Genomic DNA, 23,633 nt, shown 5'->3' with positions numbered 1-23,633 from the left:
AAGAATATAGGTGAAAAAGGTATGGAAGTGTTATAGCAAATTATTAACGGAATTTATGAGGGACAAGAATTACCAGAGGAGTTTAAAAGATCAATTTTTATCCCCATTCCAAAAAAGACTGGAATTTTAGACTGTAAAAATTTTAGAACAATAAGCCTTATAACTCACACAGCAAACATTTTGGCACAAATAATTTTAGAGAGAATTAAGAATAAAATAGAAAAAGAATTGAATGAGGAACAGTTTGGATTCCAAACCAACAGAGGAACTAGAGAGGCTATAACTTGTCTAAGAATTATTGGGGAAAAAACACTAAACCATGGTGGAAAGTTGTTTTTGGGATTTCTAGATTTTGAGAAGGCATTTGATACAGTGAAATATAAAAAGCTTTTTGACATTCTAGAAAATATTGATATTGACCCTTATGATTTGGAAATTTTAAAGAGATTATATTGGTCACAAACAGCATCAGTATGTGTAAATGGAGAGGAAACAGGAGAATTCCCAGTGGAGAGAGGAGTTAGACAAAGATGTAAGTTATCACCATTATTGTTTAACCTTTATAGTGAACAGATGCTTAGAGAGGCACTTGAGGATGTAGAAGAAGGAATAAAAATAAATGGAAGAATCATTAATAACTTAAGATATGCGGATGATGTAATGGTGATGGCAGAAAGTGAAAATGGATTACAACAAATTGTTCAAAGAATTGAAAACACTTGTAAAGAGTACGGACTAAGGATTAACACAAAGAAAACCAAGATAATGATAATGGACAGAAAAATAGATAATGTAAAGATAAGATGTGGAGGAAAGATTTTAGAAGAAGTGGAAAGATTTCAATATTTAGGTAGCTGGATCTCAGAGAAAGGAACTTCACAGTTGAACATTAGAAATAGAATAGGCAAAGCTAAATCGGCATTTATGGAAATGAAGAGAATTTTAATAAGCAAGAATATTAAAATAGGTGTTAGAATTGGAATAGTTAAAGCAACAGTTTGGAGTATTGCAAGTTATGGAATTTTGAGTCATGGACATTCAGAAAGAGAGAGATGGAAATAAGTAATGCATTGGAAATGTGGTGTTATAGAAAGATTGAAAAGATTAGCTATACAGAGAGAATATCAAATCAAGAAGTTTTAAGAAGAGTTGGGATGGAAAGAACACTGTTCAAGAATATTATGCAAAGAAAGATCAGATTTGCAGGACATCTTCTGAGAGGTTCTTCGGGACACCTGACAAGAACTATATTACAAGGGAAAGTTGAGGGGAAGAGCTAGAGAGTGGTTCAATGACATCGTGGAATGGACTGGTTTAAGAATGACGGAGGCGACAGACAGAGAGAAATGGAGAAGAGCTGCTCATCTGCTGCAACCCTCTTGCTAGAGGATGCTACTGGACGACGAGGAGGATAAAATGTTTAACTTCATCGTTTCCATCCATGCTATCATCCTCTGAATTAATTTGGTTTATCCCAGATGCCATTTCCACCAAATTTGCTTCATCAGTCTCTTCTTCCACCATAATTCTTGAATATCTTCAACATTCATATCATCAAAACCTTCTCCTCCTAGAGACTTAGCAAGTTCTATTATTGCATCCATTCTGCTTTCTGCTGGCTCAATTAGATTTTTGCTTTGAAGTGACTCTGGCCATATATTTTTCCAACAGACATTTAATGTTGTTGGTTTTATTTCCCTGATGGATGAAGTTATGAGATTAATACAGTCCAAAATTAATCATTAAAAAGTTTCCATTCTTCCATGACTTCGATAGATTTGTCATTGACTTTATTCAAAATTCATTGCAACAATTTCCTGATGGAATTAGTTTTAAATGTAGCCGTAATTCCCTGATCTAGCAGTTGAAGTAATGAACTTGTATTTGGTGGTAAGAAAATTATTTTGACATTTGGGTGATTTAAATCTTTTGGATGGCTGGTGCATTATCCAATATCAATAGAACTTTAAAATCTAGATTTTATTGCTGTAAGTAGTTTTCCACACTTGGTACAAAACAGTTTAGAAACCATTTTTTAAATAAATCAGTAGTTACCCAAGCTTTCTTATTTGCCGTCCGATATACCAGTAAAGCACTCTTATTTAGGTTTTTCATTGCATGAGGATTCATGGGTTTTACCATGTGATCACCTGAAGCCAGTGGCATAGGTAGGGGGTGGTCCGCCCCAGACGGCACTTTGAACCTTTTTGAACTTTTGCAGTTAATTCTAAAATACAGTCTCGAGAACTCAGTTTTAACTATTGTAATACTACTGTGAATTTTCCTCGCAATTGCTGTAAGTGTTGCTAGTTGTGAGAGGAGTTTTCTAAATAAAATTTGATTAAGAATTACCTACATTACTATGAAATAGACTTCGCCAATGTCATCGACGCTAACTGAACAGCAAGAAAAAATAACATTTTAGAATGTTGAAATTAAACTTTTACTTCAAAAATAAATATAGTGATTTAATTTATTTCCCTATACATAATTTTGACTTTTTTGGTGTGTATTGAGAGGGGCGGCAAACTCAGGAACCGCCCTGGGTGGCAAGAGCTCTAGTTACGCCACTGCCTGAAGCGTTACTGCACATGAGTAATGTTACATGGTCTTTTGATGCTTTAAAACCTGGTGCAACTTTTTCATTTTTTGAAATGTTCTCTTGGGCATTTTTTTCCGCCAATGGCTCATCTTGTCAACATTAAAAACCTGATGTGTTATATCCACCCTGTTCAATAATTGTTTGCAATTCCTTTGGATAAGTTTTCGCAGCTTCATTATCAGCTGATGCGTTTTCTAAAACGGCTGAACCAACCTTTGCTACAACAAAGTCGGGGTTAATAGCAGATTCTCCATTTTCTTTTAAGTAGTTGTAAATTTTTAAAGCTTTATGTTTAATAACATTGGTGTCCCGTGGGATCCATATTTTTGAGCAGTCATCAATCCAAATACTAAGAGCTTTTTCCATTTTTTCAAGTATTGGTGCTCAGGGATGAATTATCATATTTGCAGAGATAGAACAACCTGCAGCAACGGAAGCTCTAATTTTCTGTTCATTTTTGTATATTGTCCAGATTGTTGCTTCATTTAAATCCAAAGTTTTTGCAACATATGATACTTTTCCCCCTGTTTAAGACGATCCAAAATCTGTATTTTTAATTCTAGCGAGATGAAATGTCTTTTAAGAGGTACTTTTTTACTTCTGGCAGACATTGTTCAGGGCTACATATTAATTCACAAAAAATGAAATATTTAACACTTCTTTAAAAAAGGTTCAATAATACATACAAAGAATAGTACAAAGATGAAAACAGTGAAAGTCTTAAAATATGTTTAATACTCCACGAACAAAATGAATTTAAAATTCTAATAAATTGTAAAATTCTGTATGCAAATCTGACACGACATACATGCTCAAATAAAAAATATCAAATGAGATGGTGCTTGCTCTTAAAAGCTCTCATCACATCCCATGTTGTACAGGGATTTCCCCAATTCTCGAACTGTGTTGTAGGAATGCCGTGTTATACAGGGGTTACCTGTATTTCATATATGTATAAAATGTGTATCCACATATCTGTGATTAAAATAGTGCTATTTTGTTTTCCCTGTTTTTGATCAATAATTTTAAAGAAGTGTGCAGTATCCAAAATCTCCAGTTGTATTGTATATCTGTCTTTAATCTTTTATGGTACACTAATGCTTTAGTGGTATCCCACACTTAGTAGTCTAAAGGAGTGGGAGATCTAACTGGCCAAGGATAAAGACTTCCTTGACCAGTCTCTTGGATTGGGATAGTGATTGTTCAGCAAATTGGGAACCTGTCAGAAAAAATGCCGTATTTTCCAGTGTATAAGATGCTCCCATGTATAAGCCGCACCCAAGAAATTTAATACAATTTTCTGGAAAAAACCTAAAAACCTAACACAAAATATTTCAACACGTCAACTCAATACTGATAAACATCGGTAACTGATTACTCACATAAGATATTATGAAACTTTAATAGGGACTCCCTGTTCTTAGCCAATGACGTGCTAGAAGACACGTGAAGGTCACGCATCAATTTGATTGCACCATTAACCGCCTACAAAGATCTTGGAACATAAAAGGGAGTGCATATGACTTTGAAAAGAGGAAACAATCTTTACCTTCATTATATAAGACACACCCCATTTTTAAGATGAATTTTTAAGGTAAAAAAGTGTGTCTTATACACCAGAAAATACGGTACCTAGTGATATGGATGCATGTGTTGTTGCATCAATAAAGGAACATCTTCCTTTGGTCTGGAAGGTCAGTTTTTTAAAAAAAATTTTCTCACTAAGATGATCATTGAACACATAATTAATTCACACCATGTATTTATCAAAAAATGTTGGAAATTTATTTCAGCTGTTGTACAGGGAATTTTTTCACCCATCCATAAATGCTTGTTACAAGTATTTTTCAGTCTGTTTCAAATAAAATGTCTGTTCAGTGGTGAATAAAATGCAACTGCATACATCAGGATTTATGAGCAGCGAAGAGCTAAAATTTATTTGTAGCTTGTAATCTGCCTCTTCAAAGTTTTACACCTCTTGCAAATGATACAGATATAAATACCCTTTATTTAACACTCTCCAAACAATTATTTCAGGAACTCCAAGGCATGTACAGGGGTGGCCATAAAATAACTTTCCCTCTTTGGAGGCATCTGTAGCTAAAATTAATACACGGAATGACCACATGTTATATGGGACATTAATGGGCGAGTTGTTGGTAGGCCTATGTCTGAAGAGCTGCAAAAGATAAGTAATTTAGTTTTTTAAAAAAAAAAAAGGATTATTAATTAACAACTGTGCTAGAATTATAGTATATTGCGGAGTTAATCTGTTTAGCATAAAAAGTTTGTTTTAAATTAGTGTTAATTAGTATTTCAATATGAAAATTGAATTTCATATTGAAAAGAATAACATGTAAGAAAGTTTTAAAGCGAATAAAAGTTGAGCAGATCTCAGATGTGAGCTGTAGACTAAAATACACAAAGATTATTGAAGGAAAAATGAAAGAGTTTGAGAACAGGAATCAAACCTTGGAGATTCAGTGGCAAACTCTGAAGAAAACATTGATTGATTCTGCCAGAGAGGCCTGTGGTGAGGTTGTTTGTAAGGATAAAAAAATCAGAACTCCCTGGTGGACACAGGAAGTTAAAGAGGCAGTGAAGGAAAAGAAGAAAGCATACCAAAAGTTCCTGTCAAATAAGTCAGCTTGTGCTCTTAGAGAATATAGAGACAAATGCAAGAATGCTAAACACTGTGTAAAACTAGCTAAACAAAAGTCATGGGAGGACTTTGGCAAGAATATAGAAAATAAATATCAAGAAGGTGGCAAAATATTCTGGAGGTTGTTGAAGAAGCTTAAGAATGGAGGAAAGAGTGCTATAAAAGGAATTAGAGATGATAAAGGTGACATGAAAACGGCAGAAAAAGATATCCTTGAAGTATGGAGTAATTACTTTGAAAAACTGCTAAATGAAACAAGCAGTGATGACAGCACAGTGGTAAAAAACACTGACCAGGCATGCAGTCAGGAATACATATCCATACTTGAAGTAGAAAAACCTATCAAAGGCTTGAAATGTAGAAAGGCAGCAGGAGTAGATGATATTCGACCAGAAATGCTGAAGTATGGTGGTATAAGAGTCTTACAGTGGCTGCATTGCATAGTTCAGAAAGCCTGGGCAGAGGAACGAATTCCCGATGATTGGAGTAGAGCTCTCATAGTACCCATATATAAAAAGGGAAATAAAACTGAATGTGAGAATTACAGAGATATTTCCCTACTGAGTGTTCCTGGCAAGATCTATGCAAGTATACTTGAGAAACGGTTGAGAAAAATTGTGGAAGAAAAGCTTGGTGAAGAACAAGCTGGATTCAGGCCAAATAGAGGCTGTCAGGATCAGATCTTCACTTTACGACAAATAGTCGAGAAAGCATGGGAATATAACAAAGATCTGTATTTAAGTTTTGTCGATCTGGAAAAGGCATATGACAATGTCCCAAGAGAGAAGCTATTCAATACGCTGCAGTTATATGGTGTCAATGGGACATTATATCAAGCAATACTTAGTCTTTATTTGAGTTGTAAGTCAGCAGTTAGAATTGAAGGAAGTACAGGAAGATGGTTTAATGTTAAATCTGGTGTGAGACAAGGATGTACATTATCCCCTCTGTTATTCATTATCTATATGGATCACATTATGAAGGAAAGTGGTATTAAACATGATATCAAAATTGGAGATGTTAATGTCAGCTCTTTGCTTTATGCAGACGATGTTATACTTCTAAATAAATCCACTAGAAGTCTGCAAGATTCTCTGACTAAATTGAATAGCTCTTGTAATAGATATGGTATGAAGGTCAGCAATAAAAAGACAAAGACAATGAAAATAGGCAGAATCATTGAAAATGTCAACTGTGTTGTGAATGGAGAACCAGTGGAACAAGTAAAACATTTCAGCTATTTAGGCACGATTTTTACTGAAGATGGTAAATTAAATATAGAAATAGACAACAGAATCAGCAAAGCTGGTATGGTGGGAAGTCAGCTGAATAAATTCATATGGAATAAGAGAGAAATTAGTCAGAACACTAAATTAGCTGTATACAAGACAGTGTTCAAACTAGTTTTAACTTATGGATCTGAGAGCTGGGTCAGAAGTAAAACACTTGACCAAAGACTAGAGACTTCAGATATGAGAGTCCTGAGAAAGATTATAGGCATGAACAGATGGCATCAATGGCAGTATCATATTAAAAACGAGGATATTAGGAAAGAACTTGACATTGTCAGCATCCAGGAATGCATTAGCAGAGCTAATCTCAGGTGGTATGGTCACTTAAACAGAATGGGCGAGGAAAGATTAGCAAAACAAGTGTTCTCTGCCAGGTTGGCAGGAAAACGACCGAGAGGAAGACCAAGATATAGGTGGATTGATACGGTACAAAGTGCTTTAGACGATAGAAATATAAGATCTGATAATATTGGAGTGTTGACAAGTAACAGACTGATTTGGAGGAAAATTGTAGATAGGAAATTAATAATGATGTAATTTTTTTCATGTAGTACTATCATATCCTGTACACCCCTTGAGGGTATATGCAGGAATTTGATGATGATGATGATGTTAATTAGTATTTTGATAAGATACATACTTAGCTTTGAACATAGTGCCAATTAGAAAAAAAACAATGGTGTCCAAATCTGCTTCTTTGTTGAATAAATTTAACCCAAGGGATTTTGTTCAATGTAACATCTGCAGGATGTATGCTTTCCTGAGAGCGGCAGGAGCTTGGTTCAAAAATGATAGTGGTGGGAAAGTGTCAGGAATGTGAGAATTTGAAGTGTGTCTCAGGTCGCGAGATTGATTTAATGGATGAAAGCCATAATGTTGTAGAACATAGTGATATGATAGAAATTTGCGATGTAGTGCCAGATAGTATTGAGAACTGTGTTAAGGTTGAGAGTGAAAGTAAAAGTACAGAGTGTGAGAGTAGTTTGAGTGATAAAAAAAATAGTTTGTTGCAATAAGGGAGATCGCACGGTTGCGCGGAGTGATACATAGGGCGAAGTGGCAGCTGGAGCGATTACAAAATTGCTTTCCGAGTGCGTCAGCTAACAGAAGGAAGCAAGTGTGTGATACGAAAAATGAGAGCATGATTGGTGGTGAAAGGAAAATGAAGGAACGAGTGTTGTACAGTGATTCACTTGTAAGAGGTGTAATAGATGAGAGTTCGATAAAATCGTACATGCCAGGTGCGAAAATTAAGGATGTAAGTTAGGTTATTAGAGTGCAAAAGCAGGGAGTGAAAGAAGTAATAGTAGTGGCAGGAACGAATGATTTGAAAGGAGATAAATTTGATGTGAGAGAAGACTTGAAGGGATTACTAGAGGTAACAAAAGAAATGAGTGAGAGAGTTAAGATAGTGAATCTGTTGCCGCAGTATGACAGAGAAGAGTTGAGAAGAAGGGCCATAATTGCAAATGACTTTATGCGCAGGTTATGTATGAGGAGTGGTGTGAAGTGAGTTTGATGGGCGAAAGGACTTATATAAGATGGATGGATTGCATCTGAATGGGTTTGGTGTCAGAGACTGGAAAAAGTGTTGCTGAATGAAGTGAAAGTGGATGTGCAGAATCAGGGAAACTAGAGCTGTTAAGGGGGGGGGAGTGCATATGCAGAAATCAGTGAAGCAGTTTAGTGTAAGAATGTGAATAATATGCCTGAGCTAGTACAAAGGACAACAAATCAGAATGGGATAGTTAGTATAGGGCATGAAGATAGAGGTGGAACTAACAGGTTTCTGCACTTTTATGTATACTAATGCCAGGAGAATTAGGAACAAGAAGGAAGAATTTTTGGCCCTGGTTGGCTCTTCCTGGCCACAGGTTATTGGCATTAGTGAGACATGGCTGACAGAAGATGATATAGCTAGTAGGATAGAATGTGAAGGGTATAGTGTGTTCAGGAGGGACAGAGAAAAAATGGGAGGGGGGGAGTGTTATTGATGATAGCTGATGAACTGCAGACAAGGAGAATTGAAGTTGAACTGCAGGATAGTGAAGAGAGCACATTTGAGGCTATTTGGTGTGAGATTGAGACAAGCAGAACAAAATATACAGTTGGGTGCTACTATAGACCAGGTGATAGGTGATAGAATAGATGGTGGAGATAGTATGCATAGACAAATAGATGCAATGAGTGGAAGGAGAGTAATTATTATGGGGATTTCAACTATGGTAACGATTGGGAGGAGAGGACACATGGGATGAAGGAATTGAATTTTATGCAGTTAATAAGGGATAACTGACTGAGACAGCATGTAATGGAATATACTAGGGGTTCGAGAGTGCTTGACCTAGTAATTGCATCTGCAAATTTGACTGTAATGAATATGACCACTTTATCACCAATTGGTGAGGGTGACCATAAGGTTTTGACCTGGGAGGTGGCCAAATGTGTGGAATTTTCAATTAAGAAAGGGTACATTTGGAAGTACTGGGCTGGTAAGTATGACAAGCTCAGGAGATTGATAGTGCATGGGAAGTGGTAAAGGAGTGTTTGAAGGAGGTAATGGCTGACTGTATATATACCTAGAGTCCGGATAGTAAATCAAGTAGTAAATGGATGAATAACAGCATTAAGCTTGATCTTCAAAAAAAGGAACAACTGTGGAGGGAATTTAAGGAGAAAGGTGACCTGCAGGCACACAAACAGTATAAAGCACATTCCAGAAAGGTATTGAGTGTGGTAAGGAAAGCAAAAGCTGATTATGAAAGGAAATTAGCCATGCAAGCTAAAGAGAATCCCACACAGTTTTTTCAATATGCTGCAAATAAAAGAAAAAATGTATACAGCAGAATGATTTTAAGCAATGCCGGTGGTAGGGAGGTAACTGAATTAGTTGATATAGTGGAATTACTGAGTGAGTACTTTGCAAGAGTATATCATTCAGGTGGTGATATTGCAGGAACGAAAGCTCCAACAGGTTATACAGGGATTGAGGTAAATGAAATGGAGGTGAATAGTATGTTACAAAACCTTAATATGAATACATCTGTGGGTTTGGATGGTATACCAGCTCGGGTCTTACATGAAGCGGCAAAAGAATTGTCAGTACCCTTGACCATTTTGTTTAATTTGAGTCTCGGGTCCGGGTTTGTCCCGAGGGGGTGGAAAGAAGGGAAAATAGTTCCACTGCATAAGGGAGGCTCCAAGACTGCTGTTGCAAATTATCTATCGATCAGCATATCAGGAGTTGTTGTCAAGGTTTTGGAGAAAGTAGTCAAGAGAAGAATACAGGAATGGATAGATGATAACGGGATACTGTATGGAGGACAGCATGGTTTTGTGAAAGGTAGATCATGCCTCACTAACTTGCTCACGTTTTATAACACAGTGACGGCTGAACTGGATAAAGGTAATGGGTTTACAGTCATACTGCTGGACCTTGCTAAGGCCTTTGACAAGATACCACATGGAATTCTAATCAGCAAACTGTAACATATGGGGATGGATATAGGGTTAGTGAGATGGATAGGAGGGTGGTTGATGGAGAGATATCAGAGAGTAGTTTATTCAGGAGTAGAGTCAGAAAGACGGCCTGTGACTAGTGGTGTGCCGCAGGGTTCTGTTCTTGGACCACTACTATTTAATTTGTTCATCAATGATATTGGAAAGGATTTGAGAGGAACTATTCATTTGCTTGCTGACGATGCAAAGTTGGGTAGAGCAATAGTGAATGCACATGATGTCAAAATTTTGCAAGATGATTTGAATAGATTGGAGGACTGAGCTAAGGAGAATGGATGTCAATTTAATGTGGTAAAGTGTAACGTTATGCATTTTGGGGTGAAAAGATTAGCAGCAGTATATCACATTGGTGGAACTGTACTACAGGAGATTGACGAAGCCAGGGATTTGGGGGTGTTGGTGGATAGGGAGTTGAAGTTTAGGGGGTATATTGCAAAAGTGGCTAAATCAGCTCATCAAATCACTTGGTTACTGAAGAATACTTTGACGAGCAGAGACAAGCAAGTTATTGTTCCTCTGTAAGACCCTATCTTGACTACTGTGCCTAGATCTGGGCACCAGGGTTCTTCTTGATGGGAAGGAGGTAGAGAGGATCCAGAGGTGAGTGACCAAGGTGATAGCAGGTCTATGGAATGATCCTTATGAGAACAGGTTGAAGATTTGTGGGTTGCAGACATTGGTTGATAGGCGGAAGAGGGGTGATATGATTGAGACATTCAAATTACTGAAGGGTTTCTATAAGATTAATTCAGAGGATATTTTTGAGAATAGGACTGGTGGTGGGAGGACTAGGGGCCATCCATGGAATCTGGACAAGAGTGTGGTTAGCAAAGGTGTTAGAACTAGATTTTTTGCATGGAGAGTGGTGAATGAGTGGAATAAGTTGCCAGAGTCTGTTGTGGGTACCATGACTGTGAGTGGGTTCAAGGCAAGGTATGATAGATACTGTGTGGAGCTTAATAGTTGTTGACATCATGTTTAGGGTCTCCCTCGATGAGTTAAGGACTTCTTGGAGTTGCCCATAATAATAATAATATTGAGACTTTCGAAGACGTGGGGAGATGAATTCTGAGAAAAAAAGATTTATTACCAAAACTCGCCGATGGGAGAAATTTTGCCGCTGGCAGAGCCAAAAGCACTCAAACCAAATATTTGCAGTAAACGCAGGTAAAAAAGGATTATGGAAATTTTACTGTCCATATGTGACGTCAGCGCCACCAATTCCACTTAAAAAAAGGGATTGGGAACGTTCAGGCAGTTATTCGAATGACTGACGAATTGTGCTCAATATGCGTCCTGCCTTGCCTCAGTGTGCTTTACTTGTTAAATTGTTTTGCCTTAAACAGTGCAATTCTGTAGTGGCCCTTCGGAAATTTAGAAGGCGCAGATTATGATACGCGCATGACCTTCGTGCTAACGTTTCTTGCCCGAATGGAGGTCGACAATGACTAGCCTTGGAGAATATTGTGGGGTGATGAGGCTCATTTTTATCTGAATGGATCGGTCAACACTCACAACTGCAGAATTTGAGCATCTGAACATCCCATAACCTGTGTACAGGTTCTATGTCAGTTCTAGCACTGAGAGCTATGATTAAGAAGTTTGAAGAAATTGGATCACTAGGAGTTAGACCTGGCAGAGGATGGAAATCAGTGCAAGAAGAGACAGTAACAGACCTTGCTACTGCAGTGTTCGACGACACAGGGACCAGTAATGGTCCAAGTGCGCTCATGCCATAGCTTGCAAACTTGATATGCCTTATGGTACATTCTGGAAAATCATACGGAAAATGCTTCGCTTCTATCTGTATTAGTTCAGTCATGTGCAAGCACTAACTACCGCAGATTATGATAAGCGCATTACCTTCACGCTTATGTTTCTTGCCCGAATGGAGGTCGACAATGACTAGCCTTGGAGAATGGTGTGGGGTGATGAGGCTCATTTTTATCTGAATGGATCGGTCAACACTCACAACTGCAGAATTTGGGCATCTGAACATCCCCAAGCGATCCAGCAAGTACCACTGCATTCTCTAAAAGTAACCGTGTGGTGTGGCTTCACAGCTGATTTCATAATAGGACCATACTTTTTTGAGTGTATTACCCCCTACAGGTCCTGCTCCATTACTGGAGAGATTTATCAACAAATGCTGCAAAATTTTGTCATTCCTGCATTGCAGCAAAAACAGTGTTTGGACTCCATAATTTTTATGCAGGATGGAGCATGGCCACACATTGAACGTTCAGTACAGCGCCTTTTACGCCAGCATTCAGTAATGAGAGGGTTATCAGTCAATTCTTTCTGACGGCATGGCTGCCTCGATCCCCGGACATCACTCCATGTGACTTTTGGCTGTGGGAGTATTTGAAATCCGTCATGTATGTTGGTTGCGTTCCCAACTTGCATGTCTTGAAAGAGAACATAAAACGGGCTGTTATGAACATCCGATCTGACTCCTTACGCTCAGCTGTAGAGCATGTCGCACACCGGATGCAATTCGTTGTACCCAAGAAAGGTCAGCACATTGAAAATCGTGTATGTGGTCCAGGGGACCCTGATTCTGATGAATAAAACATTATTTCCTGTGAGTTCAATCACTACATTTCTGTGTCTCTCGCAAGTTGTTGATTTAGTTTAATAATTATTATTATTATTCTTATCATTGTAACGTGCCACATATCCAGCTGGAATGAGTAACGTTGCTGTCGCTCACACCGTCGAAATGTTATCTGCCTTTAATATAATTATCCGCTTGTTTTTGGCTCCACCAGCGCCAAAATTTCCCTATCACCGACTTTTAGTACTAAATCTTTTTTTTTTCACAGAAATCATCTCCCCATGCCTTCAAAAGTCTCAATATAAAAGTTGGTCTCATTCCGTTTATTGGTTTTAGCTACAGATGCCTCCAAAGAGGGAAAGTTATTTTATGGCCACCCCTGTAGATAGATAGTAACTCTACTTGTTCTGCTTGAGTGTGTTGTTTTAAACTCAGCTAGCACATTTTACTTTCCAACCAACAGGCCATGGATTCAAATTCTGAATTTGTTGCTCTGTGAAACCACCAGCTTACTTATTGGAGGCAAGAAATGACTTGAAAAAATACTATTTGCTATCAAGAGCAGGTTACAGTCAGGAACTCATCATCAGTGTTCCTTAACTTCAGTTTTCACGTTGCCATTACATACTCCATAAATGAAATGGATGTCGGCATGCTCTTCATTTGAAAATTTATTCAGCACCTTTTCAGTAAGTTCAGAGAATGCTTTCAGGAATTAGATTACATAACTTGATCATGGTATACATGTGTGTAGTTGTTTTTTCTTCTTTTTTTTTATCTCCCTGATCAACACTCAAGGAATTAACCCCCCAATTGTTGGCATATTCCTTTTTATTCCTTCCACCTTCCTCATAGAGAACACCACACACACACACACATTTTTCACCACTCCATAAATGCTTGTTACAAGTATTTTATAGTCTGTCTCAAATAAAATGTCTGTTCATTGTTGAATAAAATGCAACTGTATACATCATTACATAATAACCACACACACACACACAGTGTGCCCATTATGTAATGAGGTTGATTTTTTACAGGACAGCAATTTGAATAAAAGTAACAAACGTGTTTACAGCTTTGTCCACTAGAGTGTACTGTAATTGCAGTTGTAACTTTTGAGTCAGGTGATGCAGCAATTTTTGTGTAGCAACCATTGAAGTCAGTGTGTGTGAGTGGAGCATGTCAGAAGTTGTGCAAATAAAAAAAAAAAAGTGTTAAAATGTAGACAAATGAATAACAAAGACTAAACTGAAATGAAAGATTACCTTTGTGTTGCACTTATGATAACACAACAAAATGTTAAATCAATTTAATATAACACAGCAATTACAGTATTACAGTTACTGGAGTGTAAGTATTGTCACAAACCTCTTGTACAACTTTAGCATGTTGAGTTCACCCATGCGAAAGAGGATATGGTTCAATGTGACCCTTGCTCTTGTGGATGTGAATTTGCATCCTGTATACAGCATTCTCAACAGCAGAATATAACATGTCTGAAGGAATGTTCATCACAGCCCGCAACCAAAAATCACATGGAGTAATGTCAGGAGAGTGAGGTGGCCATGCAGCTGAAAAGAAGTGACTAATCACTCTTTCTTCTGTGAAGCGATGCAGTTGAAGTTGCTGTACTGGTCGTGCAATGTGGGAAGGTGCTCCATCTTACATAAAAATGGTCTCATTCAGACATCATCATTGCTGAAGTTGCAGAATGATGAAACTTTTCAGCATATCATGATATTTCTGAGTGGCAATGGAACAAGTTACTGGTCCTGTCGGAGTGATGTCCTCGAAAAAGAATGGCTCTATTATAAAATCTGCTCTGAAGCCACACAAATGGTAATTTTTGATGAATATAATGGGTGTTTCTGGAGTGGGTTTCGATGAATATAATGGGTGTTTCATGACTGTGAGTGGGTTCAAGGCAAGGTATGATAGATACTGTGTGGAGCTGAATAGTTGTTGACATCATGTTTAGGGCCTCCCTCGATGAGTTAAGGACTTCTTGGAGTTGCCCATAATAATAATAATAATATTGAGACTTTCGAAGACGTGGGGAGATGAATTCTGAGAAAAAAAGATTTATTACCAAAACTCGCCGATGGGGGAAATTTTGGTTTCTGAATCACATGGAGTGATTCAGAAACCCAAATTTGGCAACTTTGGGTGCTTACAGTCCTGTTAAGATAAAAATGTGCCTCATCTCCCTACAGAATTTTCCAAGGCCATTGTCGACTTCCAGTCTGACCAGGAATGTCAGTTGCTTTTCATAATCATCATGTAGTAGCTGCTGTACCCAGCTGATCTTATATAAAATAAAATGTGATAATTTTGTGCAAGACTTTCCATACTTTGGAATAAGGCATATCCAATTGTCACGCTGCTACTACCAGCATCATTTTCATGTGATCTGTCGACAATCACAGTGGAACTTCTTCAATTACCTATGGTGGCACTGGTTTCTGTCCTCTGCTAGGTCAAACTTTCAAAGATCCTCTTTCTTCAAACTTCTGAATTATGGATCTAACTGCATTAGCTGACAGAGGACTTTTATGCAAGTTCTAGTGAGTTTGAAATTCACAAAGAGTGGCTGATGCATTGCACTCATTAAGATAAAATAACTTTACAAGTAATATACAATAAGGTAAACTGAGGTACTTGTGTTACACAAGTACCTCAGTTTACCTTATTGTATATTATCAATAGGAATGCGTGTATGAAGTTTTCCATTTACTTTATTGCTCTTACGATCGCCAACAAAATAGGTGTTTAACTTTGTTTATGCAAATTTTCAGCTTCCTGGGTTACAACAGTGCCATATTCCTCCTATCGGCAACTTTTTGAACTTAAGGTTTTTTTGTTGTTGTTTTTTCAGAATCCTTCCATGTCTTGATTAGTCTCCCTACCAAATTTAGTGACATTTTGGTTGATAGTTTGAGTGCTACATAATGCTCTGAATTGGAGAAGTAAAACTTCCTTGTGGGTTAGATTCATTAAATTCTTAAAATTAGTAATTCCAAGAATCTTGAGGACCCAACTGCAACCTATATAGCATCCAGAACATGATGGAGGAACCCCAACACAAAGAAAACCTTAATATAAGAGGACTGTAGAGATGTGTTTAATGTAGTTTCACTATAAAACTTTTTTTTATTTTTATTTTTATTTTTTTCATCTGTATATTATTATACTTATTATGTGTAAAAAAATTCTTTTATTTTGTTAATTTAATTATATTGGTGTATAATTATTTATTTATTATTATTGTTTTTTTTTTTTTTTTCTTCAGAGGTCAGGCTAGGGTGATTACAAACATCAAGGCATTTAGATTTATCTTACTTTTGTGTAGTGTTATGTAGTTTGTGTCCTGTGCATACGTGTGTTTTCCTGATGATGACCTTGATACACAGGTCAAAACATCAAGTGTTACTTTCATAATTATGAGTAAGATAATTACTCTAACACGTGTGTTTTTGCCTCCATTAATTTTTCACAGTGAATGCTGACTACTGTGTAACCTTGAAAGAAAGAATAGATTCATGAAAGTTTGAAGTGGTTTGGGTGTGTGGGAGAGGGGAAGGAAAGATCTCCTAAATTAATCTATCATTGAATCACCCATATACTTAATATGCTTTAGGTTTCTAACTTTTCATAACAGGAATTATCATAAAAGGGGGGGGGGGAGTGGGCAAATCAAAGTTTTTTCTTCAGAAGATGTCTTGTTTTCTGCTTATTGACACATTCATGTCTTGATTAGAAAGATGAATTTGAATGCCAATCCATGGACCATTTTCCAGGCCTTTTAAACCAAAACCGAGTTAATTGGTTGGTAGATGGAGGTGCTTATTTATTTTTTTTAGAAACTCAGGATTTTTCTTTTCAGAAAGCAATTAACTCAGAAATGCATCTTTAAAAAAAAAAAGATGCATTTCACAGACATGATACATTTGTCTTTATATTTTGATGGATATACATGTTTGACTGATTATTGATATGAGTCATAGACTTTATAGAGATCTTGTATAAAATTCACTAGTTTTCTTTTCTTTTCTTTTTTTTTTGCATAATGGTTCATAATATGCAAAAAAAAAAAATCAGATAATAGTCATACTATGAATATGCAGATTATGTATATTATTCTGTGTAGCAGTGAATTTAATTAGTTTAACTCCTTTCTTTTTGATTAATATAAGTCCAATTAATATGACAATCATAAATTTTGACATATTTTTGTACTGTTATTTGTTGAAATATGCCATTCAGTTTTTATTTATTTATTTATTTAGGACTGTCTTTCTGTAACCGGTGTAATATATGAAGTTGTGTCTAACATTCCAAAAGTGAGTAAATCAGTAAATACCAAGTGTGCACTTTAATTAACTTAATAACGTATTTAAGTCTTAAAAAATGTTCAGGATTTTTAAATATTTCTATTATTGTTATTATTCCTGATCTGCATAAAGTCTTATCTCATCATGAGATGTCCAAATTATCCAATAACATGGTGGTCTGAGAGTACAGACAATAAATGAATTTAAGAAGTGTTCTAAGGCTGACCTCCTCACATCGAGTCTTAGAACTCTCCATGTAAACACTTAATTTTTACAATCTTATTTACTACTTCCTTTGTCTTCTTTCCATCAACATCTATGGACTATGAGCTCAGTGAATATGTAAGCAGAGTAATTCATATATAATTTAGGCCCTTATACAATGGGAATTACCACCGTCTTGTTCTTGCTGGTCACTGTCCTCATTGTTGTGGTAATCCTATAGGTCGACTTCACAATCTTTGTATTATTATTATTATTATATGAGAAAATGAGGTGCTTAAGGGTCAAAGCTGTATAACTGAGAGGAGACCTCCACATAGCCTTTAAAGGAATGCGGAGAACCGACCAGGGCTTCTGACCTAATGTCCAATCCTCACCTTCTCGTGGTGCACCCTGTTGAGTATCTACCTGGATACTGAATGAATTAGGATGGGCTTACAATTTGGGATTTAGCTGACCAAATTGTATTCTTATTGGTTAAACCAAAATTAAAAATGATGGTACGACATGACAAAATTTCATGCCGGCTGGGGTGTTGCTGGTTAAAAAAGGCCCCTGTTGTTTTTACCAGGGAACCAGGGCAAACAACGAAAAGTCAGCTACTGGAACAAATCTGAAAACACACCCCAACTCAACATCACCAGAGTTAAAGATTGGTACTATCAACATAAGAAGCCTGAATGGCAAAGAAATGGAGCTAGCTGAAGAATTAGATAAGTACCAGATCAACATAATAGGGGTAACTGAAACAAAAAAGACAAAAACTGATGAGATCTTTCTGAGCAATAAATACAAAATGTTATATTCAGGAAAATGACAATCAAGGAAAAGAAGGAGTAGCCATAGTATTCAACACAAAATATGAGGCTAATCTTCTTGAATGGCAGGCAGTCTCAAGTAGAGTGATGTGGGCAAATATGAGAATGGGGAACTGGATAATGAGACTTATTTTTGCCTATGGTCCCACAGAAGGTTCTACTAAGGTAGAAGTGGAGGAATTTTTTGATGCTTTAGAAAAAGCAACTGACACAATGAAAAAGGAAAAATTGTTCCTTGTTGGGGATCTGAATAGCAGAGTAGGAAATGATTTTCAGACATACAAAAATATTTTTGGAAAATTTGGAGAAAAGAGCAAAGCTAATAATAATGGCAAATACCTGTTGGATTTCTACTTAGGACATGGACTGGTTATTACTAACACCATGTTCCAACATAAAAATGTGCACAAATTCACATGGAGAGAAGAGGCAAGGAATAAGAAAAGTCTCATTGACTATGTTATTGTTGATAGTGATGTTTTCTCCCTGGTGCAGGACACCAAAGTGTAAAGAGGATTTGAAACCGGAAGCGATCACTATTTAGTCTTGAGCAGGATAAAATTGAATTTCATATTGAAAAGAATAACATGTAAGAAAGTTTTAAAGTGAATAAAAGTTGAGCAGTTCTCAGATGTGAACTGTAGAGTAAAATACCCAAAGATTATTGAAGAAAAAATGAAAGAGTTTGAGAACAGGAACCAAACCTTGGAGATTCAGTGGCAAGCCTTAAAACCCTGATTGATTCAGCCAGAGAGGCATGGTGAGCTTGCCTGCATGGATAGAAAAATCAGAACTCCATGCTGGACACAGGAAGTTAAAGAGGCAGTGAAGGAAAAGAAGAAAGCATATCAAAAGTTACTGGCAAATAAGTCAGCTTGTGCTCTTAGAGAATACAGAAACAAATGTAAGAAAGCTAACTGTGTAAAACTAGCTAAACAAAAGTCATGGGAGGACGGTGGTAAGATATTCTGGAGGTTGTTGAAGAAGCTTAGAAACGGAGGAAAGAGTGCTGTAAAAGGAGTTAGAAATGATAAAGGTGACATGAAAACAGGAGAAAAAGATATCCTTGAAGTATGGAGTAATTACTTCGAAAAATTGTTAAATGAAACAAGCAGTGATAGCACAGTGGTAAAAAACATTCAACAGGCATACAGTCAGGAATACATATCCATACTTGAAGTAGAAAAAAAGCCATCAAATGCTTGAAATATGGAAAGGCAGCAGGAATAGATGATATTCGACCAGAAATGCTGAAGTATGGTGGTATAAGAGTCTTACAGTGGCTGCACTGCATAGTTCAGAAAGCCTGGACAGAGGGATGAATTCCCGATGATTGGAGTAGAGCTCTAATAGTGCCCATATATAAAAAGGAAAATAAAATTGAATGTGAGAATTACAGAGGTATTTCCCTAATGAGTGTTCCTGGCAAGATCTATGCAAGTATACTTGAGAAACGGTTGAGAAGAATTGTGGAAGAAAAGCTTGGTGAAGAACAAGCTGGATTCAGGCCAAATAGAGGCTGTCAGGATCAGATCTTCACTTTACGACAAATAGTCAAGAAAGCACGGGAATATAACAAAGATCTGTATTTAAGTTTTGTCGATTTGGAAAAGGCATATGACAAGGTGCCAAGAGAGAAGCTATTCAATATGCTACAGTTATATGGTGTCAATGAGGCATTATATAAAGCAATACTTAGTCTTTATTTGAGTTGTAGGTCAGCAGTTAGAATTGAAGGAAGTACAGGAAGGTGGTTTAATGTTAAATCTGGTGTGAGACAAGGATGTACATTATCCCCTCTGTTATTCATTATCTATATGGATCACATTATGAAGGAAAGTGGTATTAAACATGATATCAAAATTGGAGATGTTAATGTCAGCTCTTTGCTTTATGCAGATGATGTTATAGCAGTTGTAATCTAAGTGTCCAACTTTGTTACAATTGTAGCAAATTGTAGCAATTGCTGCTCTTCCCCTCACTATTTCCTTATCCTGACATGAGCTATTTTTGGAGGTTCTTGCATTGAGCTCTCTTAGTTGCTTAGTAATAGCATTTAGTCGCTCCATAACTGGCTGATATATCTTCTCTATCTCCTGCCTAATAATCAATCTTATTTCATCCATGTCTGAAGAATCTGCTGACTTTGGTTTGGTGGTCAAATTTTCTTTCTCTAAAACTCTTATATTAGCCTTATTCTCTAGATCTATGTTCTTTTCTCCCTTTCTTTTGAGGATTTTTCTTTCAGCCTATCAAAGCTCTTCTTGGTGTTACAGGTGGAATCACCTAATTGTTTTATGGAGTTACCAGGATTAGCCAGTAGCGAAATGACGTCATTGCTGGCCGTTCGACCATAAAATCTTTGGATGGTACTGATCACTGCTAATCTGGCTTAATCACTACTAAGCTTTACTAACAGGTTAAATGTATGTGCATTCTTATAGCAAATTTTATAACATCTTATTTAGTATATTTTTCTTTCATAATTTAAAATAAAAAGCTGGAAAATCTATAGCGAAAAATTTATGAAGTTTAATTTCTTGCAAGAGATTTTACACCAATATCTTATGGTAATGTATCTTTAAAGTGATTAAAGCGATCTTATCAGATTATCATAGTTTATTCAGTTTTTGGAAACCCTGTTTCCAAAACTGTTTGAACAAATTGTATTCCTAACTATAGATCAAAACTGGTCTGGGTAGTGATCCTTTCTGTAACATGGCAACACACACATCTAAAAGAAAGTGTGCTGTGCATTATAGTAGGATGTTTGAGAAGATAGCATGAAGATACTTCACATTAAATTTTTATTGGCTCAAAAACCCTTTACTTTTGATCCCCCCCCCTCACCAAGCCCCATTATTTTTCACTTTGCAAAATATAGATATGTCAACCTGTTAACACCTCCATATAAGATTGATTAACTCACCTTCAGTTAGAAAAAGTCCATATTAAGATTATTCCCATCATCATGACAAGAATGAAATTTCGGTCTTTTGCTGATGCACAATGTTCGATCACTCTTCTACCTATGCTACAGAAGTGCTAACAGGCCGACATGTCTACATTTTATGATGTGAAAAATAAATTTTGGTTGTTGTTGTTCTTTTCTCAGTTTGTTATTTTTGAAATTAATTCTTTTGATCTGGATTGAGAGATTGGATGTGAGATTATAAATATTTTGGCGTATTATCTTTTATCCATTCATAGGATTAACATTCTTCGTTCTAGCTTCATCTTATGATTATGCTGATGCACTGATGATGACCAGTTAGTTTCTGGTCGAAATGTTTGCAATAATAAAATAATAAAGTTATTATATTATTATTGCAATAATATAATAACTTTATTATATTATTGCAATAACTATACAATAACTATAATAAAGTTATTATAGTTATTGTATGTTGAATTGAGAAGGATACTGCTGAAAAGTTGCTTTTCTGGTTGTTTTAAGTAACATAATTTATTTGAAAAATTCACTGAATATAGTTTCTAGCACATCCAAATGAAACAAAAAAGAACTTTTTGCTGATTTTTATCATTATTTTATATTTTATTTTCATCGATTCATTATTGGCCAGCATTCTTCATTAAGTGTAAATTATGCTGCTGTGCAAATATTAATACTGATGTTAATAATTAATTGACTAATATTTTTTGTGTTAATTAACATTCATGAATATTATCACTAAATACAGTTCAAACTCTATACATTTGAATACACGTATAGCTAAAATAAATAAATACAAATGCGGAGCACTGGTTGATGAGATTATTATTAACTAGCATTTACTTTATTTTAGAAAATAACAAAATATTAGCTAAGTTAACCTGGATATATTAACTTTATTTAGATACATATATGCTTTGCCAACTGATCGCAGAATAACAATGTATAACTATGGAAATGATGGAAAGTTTAACAAATATTAGAAATTATTTTACATTAAAAGCAGTTAGAAAAAACTTTTAAATACCATGACTTTCAGTTTGGTAAGAAACATAGTTATTAAATAAGTGTTAAATAAAAATTTCATCTATTGATGTTAGCAATTTTTTAAACTTAGGCATCAGAAGATCCAGAAGACAGAGAAAGTCTAGCTCTTATGGCTGCTTCAGGAGAAGATATAGCAACTAACGATGGTGAAAGTTACATTGAAAAATACTCCAGAGGAGTCTCTGCTGTAGAAAGTATTTTAACATTAGATCGGTTAAGACAAGTAAGTTTTTAGTATTTATAAATTTAATTTGAAGAACATTTATAAAATTAGAGAACTAAAAACAGAGCATTTCATTAAAGTAAGCATTGTTACATTTTGTTAAAACATCTGAAATAAAATGATAAAATCTCAGTTGGCAAACTCATATTTTATTTGGATCTCTCTTAATTTCTTGCATCCTTTTTTCAGTGTCCTTTTGAGATATATTGTGCACATTGAGAAACCTCTCTCCTTGAGAATACATCTTTAAAGAGATATGCAAACTTGTTATTGAAATGTAGTCTTGGCCATAATTAACACTTCTGAAGCTTTCAGATCAATTTTTACATGTTTTTTCCATGCTTTTCTGCCATTATACTTAAATTACATTTTTAAAAAATTAAATTAAATTAAAGATGCCAAGAAATTGTATTCTTGGTTTAATCCTTTATCCAAGTGTAAGCAAACAAACTTTGCTCATGAAGTAAATTCATGACTGGACAACTCGTATGTAGAGGCTAATGACTTCATTAACCTCTAATAAAGTCATTAAAGTAAATTTATGATGGGAAACTCGTATATAGAGTCATTAGCCTCTATATACAAGTTGCCCAGTCGTGAATTTACTTCACGTGCAAACTTTGTTTGCTTGCATAAAGCACACGGCTTTGATAAAGGATTAAACCAAGAATATAATTTCTTGGCATCTTTAATTTTTTTCTGAAAGAAGACTCATGTTATCTTGTAATATTATTGAGGCCATGCTATGTTTGGAAGTTAATCCAAGATTTTCATATTTCATAAATAAATAATAAAAATGTTATCAGTAATGATGAACATACTGAAAGGAAAGTCACGTCCTTTCATATTTCACAAACATATGCAGTTTTGACTGAACAGTAACAAAGTTTACTTCAAACTATATAATTGTCTATATTACATAAACTGTCTCACAGCTTTCACATTACACACTATGATTTTCTACCTGTATTGCTGATTTTCATATCAGAATATGGTTAACCTTATTAATATGAAGTGGTGTTGTGGATTGTGCCCTGCTATTATATTATTTTAGAAGTGATTTCACTTAATCTTCTGTCCCAAAAGAAAAGAGAGTAGAACAATAGTTTTTAAGGGACCTTAAGGTCACTAAACCAATCATAAGTACTCTTAGCATTTCAAAAAAAAAGTTTTCTCGTATTTTAATATTGGCACCAGCAGCCCACATGTAACCATGCCTGCAGCATGAAGCAAAGATGGCAGCAACAAAGCAGAGTGATGACAAAGCACTTTTAGTCTCGCTACTGCAGATAGACCTCTTGAGGCTTTAAAATGCTGAAGCTGCAAACTAGACATTTCAGAAAAGAAAAAAGAGTCTCCCCACACTTAATAAAAGTGACCTGCGATACCTGACAAGCAGATCTG

The 23,633-nt window shown here is 35.9% G+C and overlaps 1 protein-coding gene across 6 annotated transcripts in view; it reads left to right on the top strand.

The window, feature by feature from the left end:
• Khc-73 (Kinesin heavy chain 73) overlaps window positions 1-23,633 on the top strand; it is an 842,240-nt gene that overhangs the window by 665,585 nt on the left and 153,022 nt on the right. For all 6 annotated transcript variants that reach the window (XM_090407555.1, XM_090407554.1, XM_090407553.1 and 3 more), the window contains 2 exons: window positions 16,922-16,975; window positions 22,077-22,229. In XM_090407555.1, coding sequence (XP_090263681.1) covers window positions 16,922-16,975; window positions 22,077-22,229 — 207 coding nt within the window. The remainder of the gene's footprint in view (window positions 1-16,921; window positions 16,976-22,076; window positions 22,230-23,633) is intronic.

Source organism: Typopeltis vanoorti, chromosome 17, assembly GCF_054136105.1.
Source record: "Typopeltis vanoorti isolate ZY-2024b chromosome 17, IOZ_Tvanoo_1.0, whole genome shotgun sequence".
In the NCBI taxonomy this organism is placed as follows: Eukaryota; Metazoa; Arthropoda; class Arachnida; order Uropygi; family Thelyphonidae; genus Typopeltis; species Typopeltis vanoorti.
Note: the sequence above shows the minus strand (reverse complement) of the source record. Positions and strands in the feature narration are given on the sequence as shown.